At 34.9% G+C, this 13,241-nt stretch overlaps 1 protein-coding gene across 1 annotated transcript; it reads right to left on the bottom strand.

Annotated features, from left to right (window-relative positions):
- Nucleotides 1-2,359: 2,359 nt before the first annotated feature.
- Nucleotides 2,360-3,823, bottom strand: LOC132614121 (lignin-forming anionic peroxidase-like). Its single transcript, XM_060328487.1, has 4 exons — nt 3,506-3,823; nt 3,208-3,399; nt 2,936-3,101; nt 2,360-2,848 (listed from the first exon to the last, which is right to left on the bottom strand). Exons 1-4 carry the CDS (start codon nt 3,725-3,727, stop codon nt 2,460-2,462), a joined length of 969 nt encoding a protein of 322 aa, XP_060184470.1. The 5' UTR covers nt 3,728-3,823; the 3' UTR covers nt 2,360-2,459.
- Nucleotides 3,824-13,241: the final 9,418 nt, after the last annotated feature.

The raw sequence follows: 13,241 nt of genomic DNA on the forward strand, positions 1-13,241 counted from the left end.
ATTATTAGCTTTGAGCTAAGCTTCGTAGTTTTTTTAAAAGGTCTTACATCATTAAAAGTATTACTATACTTTAAATGCAGTTTGCTCTACTTTTCATTTATCAATGTGAAATTTTATTCGCACATCTAACAATATTTGTTTCTGATTACACCTCTAATATTTGATTTACCATTACTAGCATTGAAGCTTCCATCAGTTTAATTTTGATCATCCCCGTAGGGGGCCTTATCCAAAAAACTAGCCTCCATTTAACAATTGGTTTGAGATTTTCCATGGTTCCACACATTTCAGCTTAAATTTCTGTGAGTTTAGCATTAGGGTAGGCAGTATTCACAGTAGCAGTGATAAGCCAGATTATAGTGCATGATGCACCATTTTGAATTTGTCGAACTTGGTGTTGTCCCCATATTAATTACAAGCAGCCCAACTCTTTCATATTTTCCAGAAGATAATGATTGGAGTGGCCTGAAGAATCAGTTTGTGGATATCATTTTTTGCCTTTGTGTCACTCCATAATCTAAATGTCCTCCTGACATTCTATTCTTGATGTATGATACCCAGAGGAGCAACAAAATATTTCCATATCTGCTTTTAATTTCTCCTTCATTGGAGGAGTGTTTAATGCTATCAGTTTGAGGAGTCCTGCAACAAAAATAATTAGAGATTGTTAAGTTACCAAACCTAGAAACCTCATTAAGAGGAAGTTTGCTTAAAGGAAGTTATCATAGAGATCAAATTTCTTTATGTGGCTTTGTGACAGCAAAGCAATACTAGGATCATTTTTTATTATAAAAATACATAACTAGAGAAGGAAGTGAGATAGTAAAATTAATTAAAATTTAAGTACGGCTATTATAGATGGGTATTATTTTACAAAGAGTATAATATTATATTTGTTGAGAATATAACTAAGTAAATAAAGTGTGCTTTCTCTAATAGCTTAAGCTTTTAGATGAGATGGTCACACTTCAACATGATATCATAGCAAGTAGAGGTCCTGAATTCGAATCTCACCGCCACCCATTATTAAAATCAATTTTCAAGTGTTTGGTTCATGAAATAATATAAATGCATTGACTAAAATTCTGGTTAGGTTTCTATGATTGTTCCTTGCACATTTATATAGTTGGTGAGAGTCGATACATCATCCTATCTTTTACATTGCCCTTTTATATCCCCCCCCCCCCCCCTCCCCCCTCTCTCTCTCTATCTCCCCTTTTTGGGTTTTTCCCTTTCTATTTTGGGGAAAGCTTGCAATATCATTTGCAATGATTTGATGATATCTAGTTATAGTAATTATTCATCGAGTTTTAGGCTGAGACTAGAAAGTCAAATAATAAAATTGTGAAATGTCAAAAGGTCAACTGTCGGCGGCATTATAATACTACGTATTTTAGGAGAAGATTTATTTTTCCAACTGGATACAGTTTATTCAGAAAGAGATACTAGTTCTTTTTAATTTGGCTTTATTATAATATGGATTTAAATTATACCTACATTGTGATGGAAGGTTAGTTACTATTTTTGTCAGATTATTAATACTTAAATATCAAAAGATCTTTTTATAATTATCTACAGTAATAATTAAATGGTCTGATTGTGTAATTAATCATCATTTTTAGAAGCTATTCTGAAAGTGAGACTCATTTTATTTCTTTTTCTTTTTGAAATAAATGAAATACTGTAGAATTGGATATGCTTTCATTATTTCAGAAGTTAGTAGAAAGGATTTTTTTTCTACAGATATGACCCCAAGCTAACTCAATTGGCTATATATCCCATTATTTGTCTACCTTTCGCAAAATAATATAAACTTACTCTTATTATGGGCAAATATGTATATTCATGAATTTGAGTTATGAGAATACTATGCTTTCTTTCATTTTTTTTTTTTTTTTTTTTGCAGTACAATGCAAGCGCATTCTGAGTATGCATAGAAGTCGACGTTAAACTTAAAGACATGCATTATAGTTATTTCACTATTTTCAATTTCTTCAAAATCAAGCAGACGACATTATCGATCATTTTTTATTAGTTTTGGTCTAAGAAGGTATTCATATAAATATATTATCTACTATGTAACTAGTACTATTTTTGCTTCCTATTTGCCCTGTGTAGTTATATAGAAACATTGAATAGAAGAAAATTACCAAACTACTGAAACTAGAAAGGAGGTATTTAACGCTCGGATGCCATGCAACTTAATTATTCCTCAATCATTAATTAATTAACCGTGTAACATTATGACAAATAATGTAGACTGTGTTTTCAATATTGAGGCTATTCAAATTTAATCATAGAGTTAAATTACACTATGAACCATTGATTATAACTTAAAACTTTTAACTTCCTTAGAGCATAATAAAGATTTTATTTCATTATTAATTCTTGAAACATTACATAGATAAAGAATCAAATGATACAAATTAAATTAAATAAACTTGGCAATATTTGAAAGATTAATTTAGGGAGCCACAGACAGTTCTTATGATCCCATTTTGACCAGTTAATGGGCTGATATCTCCCATTCTAATCATGGCAGCAGCAAAATCAGAGGCAAATGCTCGAGGGCTATTGCTATATTCAGAAACAATATCATCGGTGGATCCACCACTCAAAAGTACTTGATCTGATTGAAGAAGACCTTTTCTTTGTCTCAAGTTCTTGAAGTAGTTGTTATCCAATTGATTAGGTGTAACCAAATCAAGTGGAGCTAGGTTTCCATTTTGGTCTTCTTGAGGGCACTGACGTCTTCTAGTGCTAGCAAATCCAGCATCAATATCTGTTCCATTGCTATAAATCCTATCACGGAAAAGGAAGCATTGTGCTTGCCCAATTGAATGTGCTCCTAAAATCAAGGAATTTAAATCTTTAGAACTTCTGATCCATACAAGTATATGATCGATCTATGTTGAATAATTTGATAAATTTTTACCTGATAAAGCAACCATGTCCCTTGTGCTAAGGCCCTTGTTGGCGAAGCCAGAAATAAGCCTATCAAGAGGATCAAAAGGCCCGGGGAGATCAGTTTCTGCAAGAGTATGACTTGCAGTGGTTGAATCTCTTCTTCCGAGTTTCACTGTCCATGACGGACCTCCAACCTGATATTATTATGAACATAACGTTTGTTATAGGATGATACCTCTTTATAGCATAAAAAGTTTTTCCTTTATAGTGTGAAAGAAAATCCTAACAATGAGGACTTACGAGAGTAGATGCATCTCTAGCAGCAACTGCAAGTATGTCTGCACATGATACAATTCCTGGACATGCTTTCTCAAGCTCTCTTTTTGCATCTTCTACAATACCATAGCCTCTAGCTGACCCAAGATTTGGCAAGGCTGTCTTCTCACTAACAATCGTAGGGGTCTCATCAAGTAAGATAGAAGCATCACAACCCTAAAGTTAAAGTCACAAATTCATTAATTCATAGTCGAATTTAACGAATGATTTCTAACTTGAAGTACATAGAGCTAGAAACATAAAATGTGTATATCAAGCCAACCTGAACAAAGCAATCATGAAAATGAAGACGAATGAGGGATGCAGCCATGCGACGTTCACGTGACACTGCTTGTCTAACACTTGTACGAATCGTGGTGAGAGCATTAGGGCAAGTGCGGTCATAGAATGTGGAAGAAAGTTGTGCATCACACTGCATGCTGGAGAGTAGAAGAAGAGAAAACATAGCAGCAATGGCTGCAAATGAGTTGCTTGAAGTACTCATTTTGGAACCGTGTAATGTATGGTTATATGACGCAAAGAGACAAAGAATATAGAGAAGCTTATTAGCTTTGGTGAATGAAAGAAGTGAAGGTGATGGAAGAGGAATGTGCCACGGAAATATTTATAGGCACAGAAACACGTTATATTTTAAAGCTTGTTTTGGTCAATATTGGCTGTCAATTGCTATTAGCGTATTGCTGTAGCTTTTGTCTTGCTACTTGTTCTAATAGTTGCCTATTTATTAGGTGAAACAAATCCGTACAGTGTGTAGGGGCGGAGTCATAGTCATAACTATACTAATAATTACGGGTTCAATAGAATTCTATAGTTTTTGGTCTAATTTTATATTTTTGTTAAAAGTTTATTTATTATATACAAAATAATCCATATCCAAAACCTAATTAACTAAAAGAATTATGGTCTAGAACTCATAAACTAAAAATTTTTGATTCTGCATCGGATAGTGTGTGACTCGCCACGCTAGGAAGCTTCATGAATCAGTTTTTCTTTATTTTGTAGATTTATAAAAATGGCATGAATGTCATTTTCCAATAACATAGATTTGGGCATTACGTTGAAAGTCAAAGGTCAACATGCTGTATCATTACAATAATATAATTAGAATCCAACTTTTTATAAAAAGAACAAATGGAGGTCAAGAAGATAACGCTAATGTGGATGAAGGTGGTGGCCCAATTACAAAGCGTGTTTTGAATTACTAATCGTCAAACAACGAATATAACTTTTTACAAAAAATTCTAAACAATCTTGGAATAATTTCGACTAAAATAGACTATATGCACTTCAAATTGATATATATATATATATATATATATATATATATATATATATATATATATATATATATATTATTATAATCAAATTATTTGATTCGATGTAATATCGGATATGTTTTTATTTTGTTACTTTAGTCATTATTGATAAAAAAAGAAAAAAGTCACTATTGGCTGCTACACCGCGTTATTGCCAAAGTTTACGGGTAAGGGCTACGATTTACTTTTTTTTTTTTTTTCACCCAATGTAAATCTTAGCTGGCTGTCCTTTGAAAGATTTCGCAAAATGATAATGGGTTCGATTTATTATTATTATTGTTATTGTTATTTGTTACTACTGTTCCAAGAACAAGTACATTATTTAAGAATAAAGAATCAGTCAACATCTTATTGCAATGATTTTAACATTTTTGAAGACTCTTAACTATAAAGTTTATTATTTATAATATTATTTTTAAATTTTTAAATGTATAAATTTTATCTTGAAAGAATTGAGTAATATATTTAATCGCTCTGAAAACCAATAAAAACTTAACTCTCTAGTACTATAAAGTATGAACCTCGTTTTTTTTCTTTGGGGTGGGAACAAGGCTTTTTTTTCCGATTTCCACCTGGTATTCGGTATCCGCATTGGAGCCAGTAACATCTGGATTCGCGCTGCATAGAGCCCCATTCGGGAGGGGAAGGGGAGGGGGGGGGGGGAACGCTCCCTACCGAGGATTTTTTTATACCCAAGGTTCGAACAGAAACTTCTGATTAATGGAGGAACATTTCCATCCGCTGCACCACATCCTTTGGTGATGGGAGAACAAGTTATTACTTGGTTTTTTTGCTTGAACTTTCAACTCCATTGATTAAATTTCATAATAGGCTGGTTGGTAGTTTTTTTTTTTTTTTGGGGGGGGTGGAGGGGGGGTGGGAGGGCACCTTGTAACTTGTATGGAACGCCACGCTGTTGGTTAGACTTTGGAATGATTAAACAGAAAGCAGTATCTAACATTTTATTTCAAAAGAATTCACATTGTGTTCAAACAGTCAATAGCTTTCCTTGCCACTGTATACTCTAGTTTACTATGATTATCTGATAAATTAAGGTGAGAATGTTTATTAGTTAACTATAATATTGCGATAATCATGTTTGTGAAGTTATTTGTTATGTATTTATTAGTTTGGTGCATATATCTGTGGGATAAATACTTATCGCATTCGCTACTAATATATACTCCATAAGAGAATTAAATGAGGTACTTTTTGGATTTTTCTAATAAGCTGTCTTTACAAAGATTTCTTTCCCTATTTTATTATTAGCATTGACAAAGATTCTGGTTAGGTTTTTCATCTATATAGGTGTAATAGGCATACAACATCTTGTCTTTGACATTATTTCACTTTTACTTTCTCCGTTTCAAAATAAGTGATTTTTTTATTTTTTTTATTTTGATTCAAAATAAGTGGTGTTTCACAAAATCAAGAAGGCATTATCAATCTTTTTCTTCATATTTTACCCTTATTTAAATAAATACATTTCACATGATCAAGAAACCGTTTATAAAGATCTATTTCTTTTTAAGACATTTGATTAAGGATAAATTAGTAAACCACTTCTTATTTCTAGAACTGAATAGTTTTCTTTAGAGATATGCCATAGCTAAAAATACAGATTATGAAAGAGAGAGAGTATATAATATCCCTCTCTTTGCTATTTTGGGAAAGCAGCAGAGGTCGAACTTTCTTTCCAATGATTAATTTGATATCTGGTTAATAGTTATAATTATTAATCGACCTTTAAGCTGAAATGAGAAAGTCAAAGGATAATACAACCAAATGTCAAAGGTCAACTATCAAAGGCAGTAGCATTATCCATTACAGTCTATTCCGAAAGCGATAGTCATTATGATATGTTTTTCTTATAATATATATTCACGTTATATATGCCCATAGTGTGAAAGTTCATATAACCTGTCACACCGTAAATTACTAATTCACCTTTTTGTCAAATAACTAGTGAGTAATTAATAGTACATATTTAAGAGATTTATCAGTAACTATTTAGTACTCCCTCTGTCTCATAATAAGTGTCACTTTAGCCAAAAAACGCATATTAAGAAATTAATGATGAAGTGTAAAGTTTACCAAATTATCCTTATGTAAAAAAAAAATTACTTTTTCCTTTTGATGATTAGAGCATGCACAAGTAGTCTATCTTTTGACATTGAGAATTCAACCATCATCCTTTAGAATACTACTACTTCTTTTGTCTAAGGGTAAAGTTGAAAAAAACTAGTCAATATATGTATTGATTTTCTAAAGTGATATTTATTATGGGACAAATTTTTTGACTAAAATGACACTTATTATGATTCAGAAAGAGTAATAAATAAATGACTTAATACATATGTGACCCCTTAAACTTATCTATATTTTTCATTTAGACATTTAAATTAAGTCAATAACATATTGAACACTTAAACTATACCAAAGTGTACCCATTAAACACATCTTGATGACATGGCAACCTGCGTGTCTCCCACACGAATTTAGGCGCGTAAACGAACAAAAAAAATAAAGTTTCACCGGAATTATTCATTTCTGGCCTCTTTGTTTTTCAACTCCATTCTTCTCCAGATGTCCAGCCAATTTCTTCTTCTTCAAATCCTCAACCTCCTGCCAAAAAACCCATAACAAAGAAACATAGACATATCTTTTTGTTTTTTCGTACCCACTTGTTATTTTTCTTTTGTGTGCAACAAATGGGTAAGGAAGCTAAAGGTGAGGCGACAAAAACGGCTAAACTTACGAGGCTCATTAAATTTTAATGTTGGTAGAAGAATTAGGTGAGGCGACAAAAACGGCTAAATGGAGTTCGTCGGAAAAAAATTGATACTATGTGATTTTCTTTGCCCGTCAAATTCTCCTCCACCTTGCCGGAATTCTTTTCCGGCATACTCTGTCCACTTTCTTTTGTTTTTTCCTTCAAATTTTGGCATTTCTCTTTGATGACGTGTCTTTTTCTTACTGGTTGTATTTGCCAGATCAAGAGGAAGTGAGACTCACGGACCTTAGCCTATTTAAAATGGGGAGATTTATGTTCAATAGGCACATCCAGGACAAGTTTGAGAGGGCAGGACATGTATTTGGATTGATTGTTTAATATTTTCATCTCGTGCATGTGCGTGCTACCGTGCATGTTGCTCCTTAAAGCTCTCTTTTTTGCCACATAGACCCAAATTCATTTTTTAGAAGTTATTACAAAACATTTTTCTACAGAAATGATGATAGATCAATTGAAATTCAAATGACTATCCCGTTATTTATTTCTAACTTTCGTAAAATAATATGCTTAATTTTTTTTTTCATCTTGTTATCGCAAATATGTAAATTGATTAATTTGATTTAATTAGGAGAGTATGCTTTGTATTCTTTAGTAGTACAAGGCAAGCGTGCTGTGAGAGTATAGTTATATTTTGCATTTTCTGTTTCTTTTAAATCTTAAATCATATATGGAGATTCGTTCTTTTGCTTCCCGTCTGGGTAGCTTTACAACAACATTGACTAAAATAAACTTGCTGTTGTAAATATCCCAACTTGGTGGATATCCATTAAATTGGAAATATCCCAAATATCTCAAATATCCCAAAATATCCCAAAATATCTCTTTTGTATGTTGCTCCTATAAATAGGATGCACAGATGCAATGTTGAAAGAGCAGAAGTAAGATAATCTGATATCTCTCTACATATTCTCTTTTGATTTCTTTTCTCTCTCCCCCTAATTGTGGAAAATTTGTTTCATCAAATCGACAATCTGCAAATCGGGCAGTGAATAAATCTCCCGTCAATGGCTCAAGATAGCGAATAATGGAGGGTGATTCAAACCCAATATATATTCCTAACCTTCTTTGGGGGCCCATCTTAGTGCGCTGTGGTGGTGCTACAAGCACATATACAGCACAGCCAAAGATTCGGAGATGAGCAATATTTGGTTCATGACCAAATACTAATTGTGACGGGGAGTATTTATTATAATGAGTCGGTCTAAGACGAACAAGAGATGCTGCATGTAAAATAGCATGACCCCAGACGGTTGTAGGCAACCGTGTTTTCATAAGTAATGGTCTTGCTATCAATTGCACACGCTTAATAAATGATTCAGCAAGGCCATTTTGGGTATGAACATGTGCTACAGGATGTTCAACCTTTATCCCAACTGATAAACAATAATCATCAAAAGCTTGGGATGTAAATTCTCCAGCATTATCAAGACGTATAGCCTTTATAGGATAATCTGGGAAGTGTGCCCTTAAGCGTATTATTTGTGCCAATAATTTCGCAAACGCCAGGTTGCGAGACGATATGAGGCACACATGAGACCATCTTGAAGACGCATCTATTAGAACCATAAAATATCTAAATGACCCACAAGATGGGTGAATAGGTCCACATATATCCCCATGTATACGATCTAGAAAAGCAGGGGATTCAATGTCAACTTTCATTGGTGATGGCCTGGTTATCAATTTGCCCTGATGACAAGCGACACATGAAAATTCACTACTTTCAAGAATCTTCAGGTTCTTAAGTGGATGCCCTTTTGAATTTTCAATAATTCGTCTCATCATTATTGATCCAGGATGACCCATTCGGTCATGCCAAAGCACAAAAGTTCCTGAATCGTTAAACTTCTGGTTTACGATTGAGTGTGCTTCCATTGTACTAATTTCTGCATAGTACAAGCCAGAAGACAAAGTTGGTAATTTCTCCAAAACATATTTCTGGCCGGAGACATTCTTTGTAATGATAAGATATTCATCATTTGTTTCAGTTAATGTCTCAACGTGATACCCATTACGGCGGATATCTTTGAAACTCAACAAGTTTCTTGGGGATCTAGAAGAGAATAGTGCATCTTCTATAACAAGTTTCGTCCCCTTAGGTAAAAATATAGTAGCTCTTCCGGAGCCTTCAATTAATTTCGAATTGCCAGAAATTGTATTAATATTTCCCCTTTTTCTACGCAATTGAGAAAAGTATTTCTCATCTTTGAATATAGCATGCGTTGTTCCACTATCAATCACACAAATATCTTCATGATTCGTCATTGATCCAAATAATATTTGAGTATTTTCCATATATTCTTCAAAACGAAAGAATAGGCAAAGTAAACATCGAAGTAGATATTTTGATTAGGCAAAGTATTTCACACTTTATTATATATATATATGGAAACATAACCACATTAGATAATACAAATGACATGTATGAAATATCTAAGTTAATACAGATCCATCACCGATCAGATGATCTATTTTCCCTTCAGGGAGTTCAAAGAAATCTGCCACATCTAGATGCATGGGCTCAACATTATCTTCAGACATAAAATTTGCTTCGGCATCCTTTTCTGCCCTTTTGAGGGAGGCTTGATATAGCTCAACAAGGTGCTTTGGCGTACGACAGGTACGTGACCAGTGCCCTTTTCCTCCACATCGGAAGCAATTATTTTCTGAATTTTTCTTTTGCACAACTTCATGCTTTTCATCCTTCCTTTTACACTGCTGGTGGTGAAGGGTATTATATGGTGCAAAACGAGAATCATGATTAAAATTCCTTCCTCGACCACGACCATGACCACGACTGGGGCCACGACCTCTTCCACGCCTAGAATGGAGAAAATTTGCCTCATTCACTTCAGGGAATGGGGCAGTACCAGTGGGTCGGCTTTCATGATTTTTCATCAGTAATTCGTTATGTTGTTCAGCCACTAGAAGATGTGAGATTAGTTCGGAATATTTTTTGAACTTCATCTCTCGGTATTGCTGCTGCAGGAGCATACTCGAGGCAGGAAAAGTGGAGAATGTTTTCTCCAGCATATCAAGATCAGTAATATTTTCACCACATAATTTCAATTGAGAAATAATTTTAAACATAGTAGAATTGTATGCCTTAACAGATTTAAAATCTTGGAACCTTAAATGGAGCCAATCAAAACGTGCTTGTGGAAGTATGACCATCTTCAGGTGATCATATCTATCTTTCAGATCATTCCACAGCGTAAGAGGATCTTTAACCGTGAGATATTCCATTTTTAAATTCTCATCAAGATGATGGCGGAGGAATATCATTGCCTTAGCACGGTTTTGGTTTGATGCCTCATTTTTATCTTTGATGGTGTCTTCCAGACCCATCGCATTAAGGTGAATCTCGGCATCAAGAATCCAAGACATATAACTATTGCCGGATATATCTAAGGCTACAAATTCACGTCTAGAAAGATTTGCCATTAGTAATGGAAAACAAAGAAATCAATACCTTCGAGGCTTGTAAAGTATTTGCTCGAGATGACAGAGTCTCGTGCTGATAACGTGTTATAAAATAAAACTATGAAGTAAATACACAGAAGAAATATGTAGAGAGAATATGTAGAGAGATATCAGATTATCTTATAAACTGCTTGTACATATTGTCCGCTTTGGCGCACCTCACGGCTTTAAAACGCGTATACGAAGGAGGAGGGCCACCAGGCACCATAGCTCACTTGTATAAACTGTCCGCTTTGGAGACTTCAGGCTCCTCACGGTTTTATAACGCGTATACAAGTAAAGGCTTCAGGCCCAGCTTATAAGCACGCACACAATCCCGTGTGCGAGCGATGTGGGAACTTCAAGTTCACAACACACCCCCTCATCGCGAGCATCGTGCTGATAACGTGTTATAAACTGCTTGTACATATTGTCCGCTTTGGCGCACCTCACGGCTTTAAAACGCGTATACGAAGGAGGAGGGCCACCAGGCACCATAGCTCACTTGTATAAACTGTCCGCTTTGGAGACTTCAGGCTCCTCACGGTTTTATAACGCGTATACAAGTAAAGGCTTCAGGCCCAGCTTATAAGCACGCACACAATCCCGTGTGCGAGCGAGAGATCCAGAAGATCATCCACTTACAGAAAATAGCAAATCAAATGCCAGACGGATTTACTGATTTGAAAAGAATAACTAAGTCGCATATCCCTGCAGAGAATGTGCCTATTCGAATTGATGTTCCAAAGGGACAATCTACTAGTGTCATAGCCTCTGAATCTCATCCACGCCTGAAGCGTGGTAGGCCATTGGGCTCCAAGGATAAAAATCCAAGAAAAAGAAATACAAACAAAGATCAGAATGACACTATGCAAGGATCTCATGAAGAGATTCAAGATCTGATTAATTCTGATATTCCTGAAGAAATCAGCAAACCCGAGACTTCAGTGAGTGAAGAACTATATCGTTCGAAAATTGTGGTGAATAGTGTTTTTGCATATAATGTTGCACTAAATATTATAAAAGGCAGTGAGGATCAGGAACCTCAATCTGTCGGAGAATGTCGATGAAGATATGATTGGCCAAAATGGCAAGAAGCAATTCAATCAGAATTGAATTCACTTGCTAAACGTGAGGTTTTTGGACCTGTAGTCCAAACGCCTAATGGTGTAAAACCAGTTGGTCACAAATGGGTCTTTGTACGGAAGAGAAATGAGAGAAATGAAATTGTGCGATACAAAGCACGCCTTGTTGCACAAGGATTCTCTCAAAGACCCGGCGTCGACTATGAAGAAACATATTCACCAGTTATGGATGCTATAACATTTCGATACCTCATGGGTTTAGCTGTCTATGAAACCCTTGAAATACATCTTATGGATGTGGTTACAGCTTATCTTTATGGTTCACTTGATAATGAAATTTATATGAAAATTCCTGAAGGATATAAAATGCCTGAAGCATTTGGTTTAAAGTCTCGGGAAATGTATTCAATCAGATTACAAAGATCATTATATGGTTTAAAACAATCAGGGCGTATGTGGTATAATCGCCTAAGTGAGTACTTGATAAATGAAGGATATATAAATGATGCCATTTGTCCATGTGTTTTTATTAAGAAAACAAAATTAGGGTTCATAATACTTGCTGTTTATGTTGATGACATAAACCTCATTGGAACTCCAGAAGAGCTCCAAAAGGCGATTGAATATTTGAAGAAAGAATTTGAGATGAAAGATCTCGGAAAGACAAAACTCTGTCTTGGTCTGCAAATTGAACATTTCGCAAAAAGGATCTTTATCCATCAATCTGCCTATACTGAGAAATTTTTAAATCGGTTTTACATGGACAATTCGCATCCTTGAAGTGAGCAAAGATCCGTTCCGACCTCAGGAAGAAAACGAAGAGCTACTTGGTCCTGAAGTACCATATCTTAGTGCAATAGGTGCACTTATGTATCTTGCTAATGCTACAAGACCTGACATAGCATTTTCTGGTAATTTGCTAGCAAGATATAGCTCTTCTCCTACACGGAGGCATTGGAACGGGATTAAGCATATATTCCGATATCTGAAGGGAACTAGCGATATGGGTCTGTTTTATACTAACAAAGGTAGTACAGATCTTGTTGGTTATGCAGATGCAGGTTATTTATCTGATCCACATAAAGCTCGATCTCAAACGGGCTATCTGTTTACATGCGGAGGTACTGCTATATCATGGCGATCGACCAAGCAGTCCATTGTTGCTACTTCTTCAAATCATGCTGAGATAATCGCTATTCATGAAGCAAGTAGAGAATGTGTGTGATTGAGATCAGTGATATATTTCATCAGAGAAAGATGTGGCTTGAAGTGTGATACAAAAATACCCACAGTATTATATGAAGATAATGCTGCATGCATAGCTCAATTAAAAGGAGGTTT

Source organism: Lycium barbarum, chromosome 10 (assembly GCF_019175385.1).
Source record: "Lycium barbarum isolate Lr01 chromosome 10, ASM1917538v2, whole genome shotgun sequence".
Taxonomy (NCBI): Eukaryota; Viridiplantae; Streptophyta; class Magnoliopsida; order Solanales; family Solanaceae; genus Lycium; species Lycium barbarum.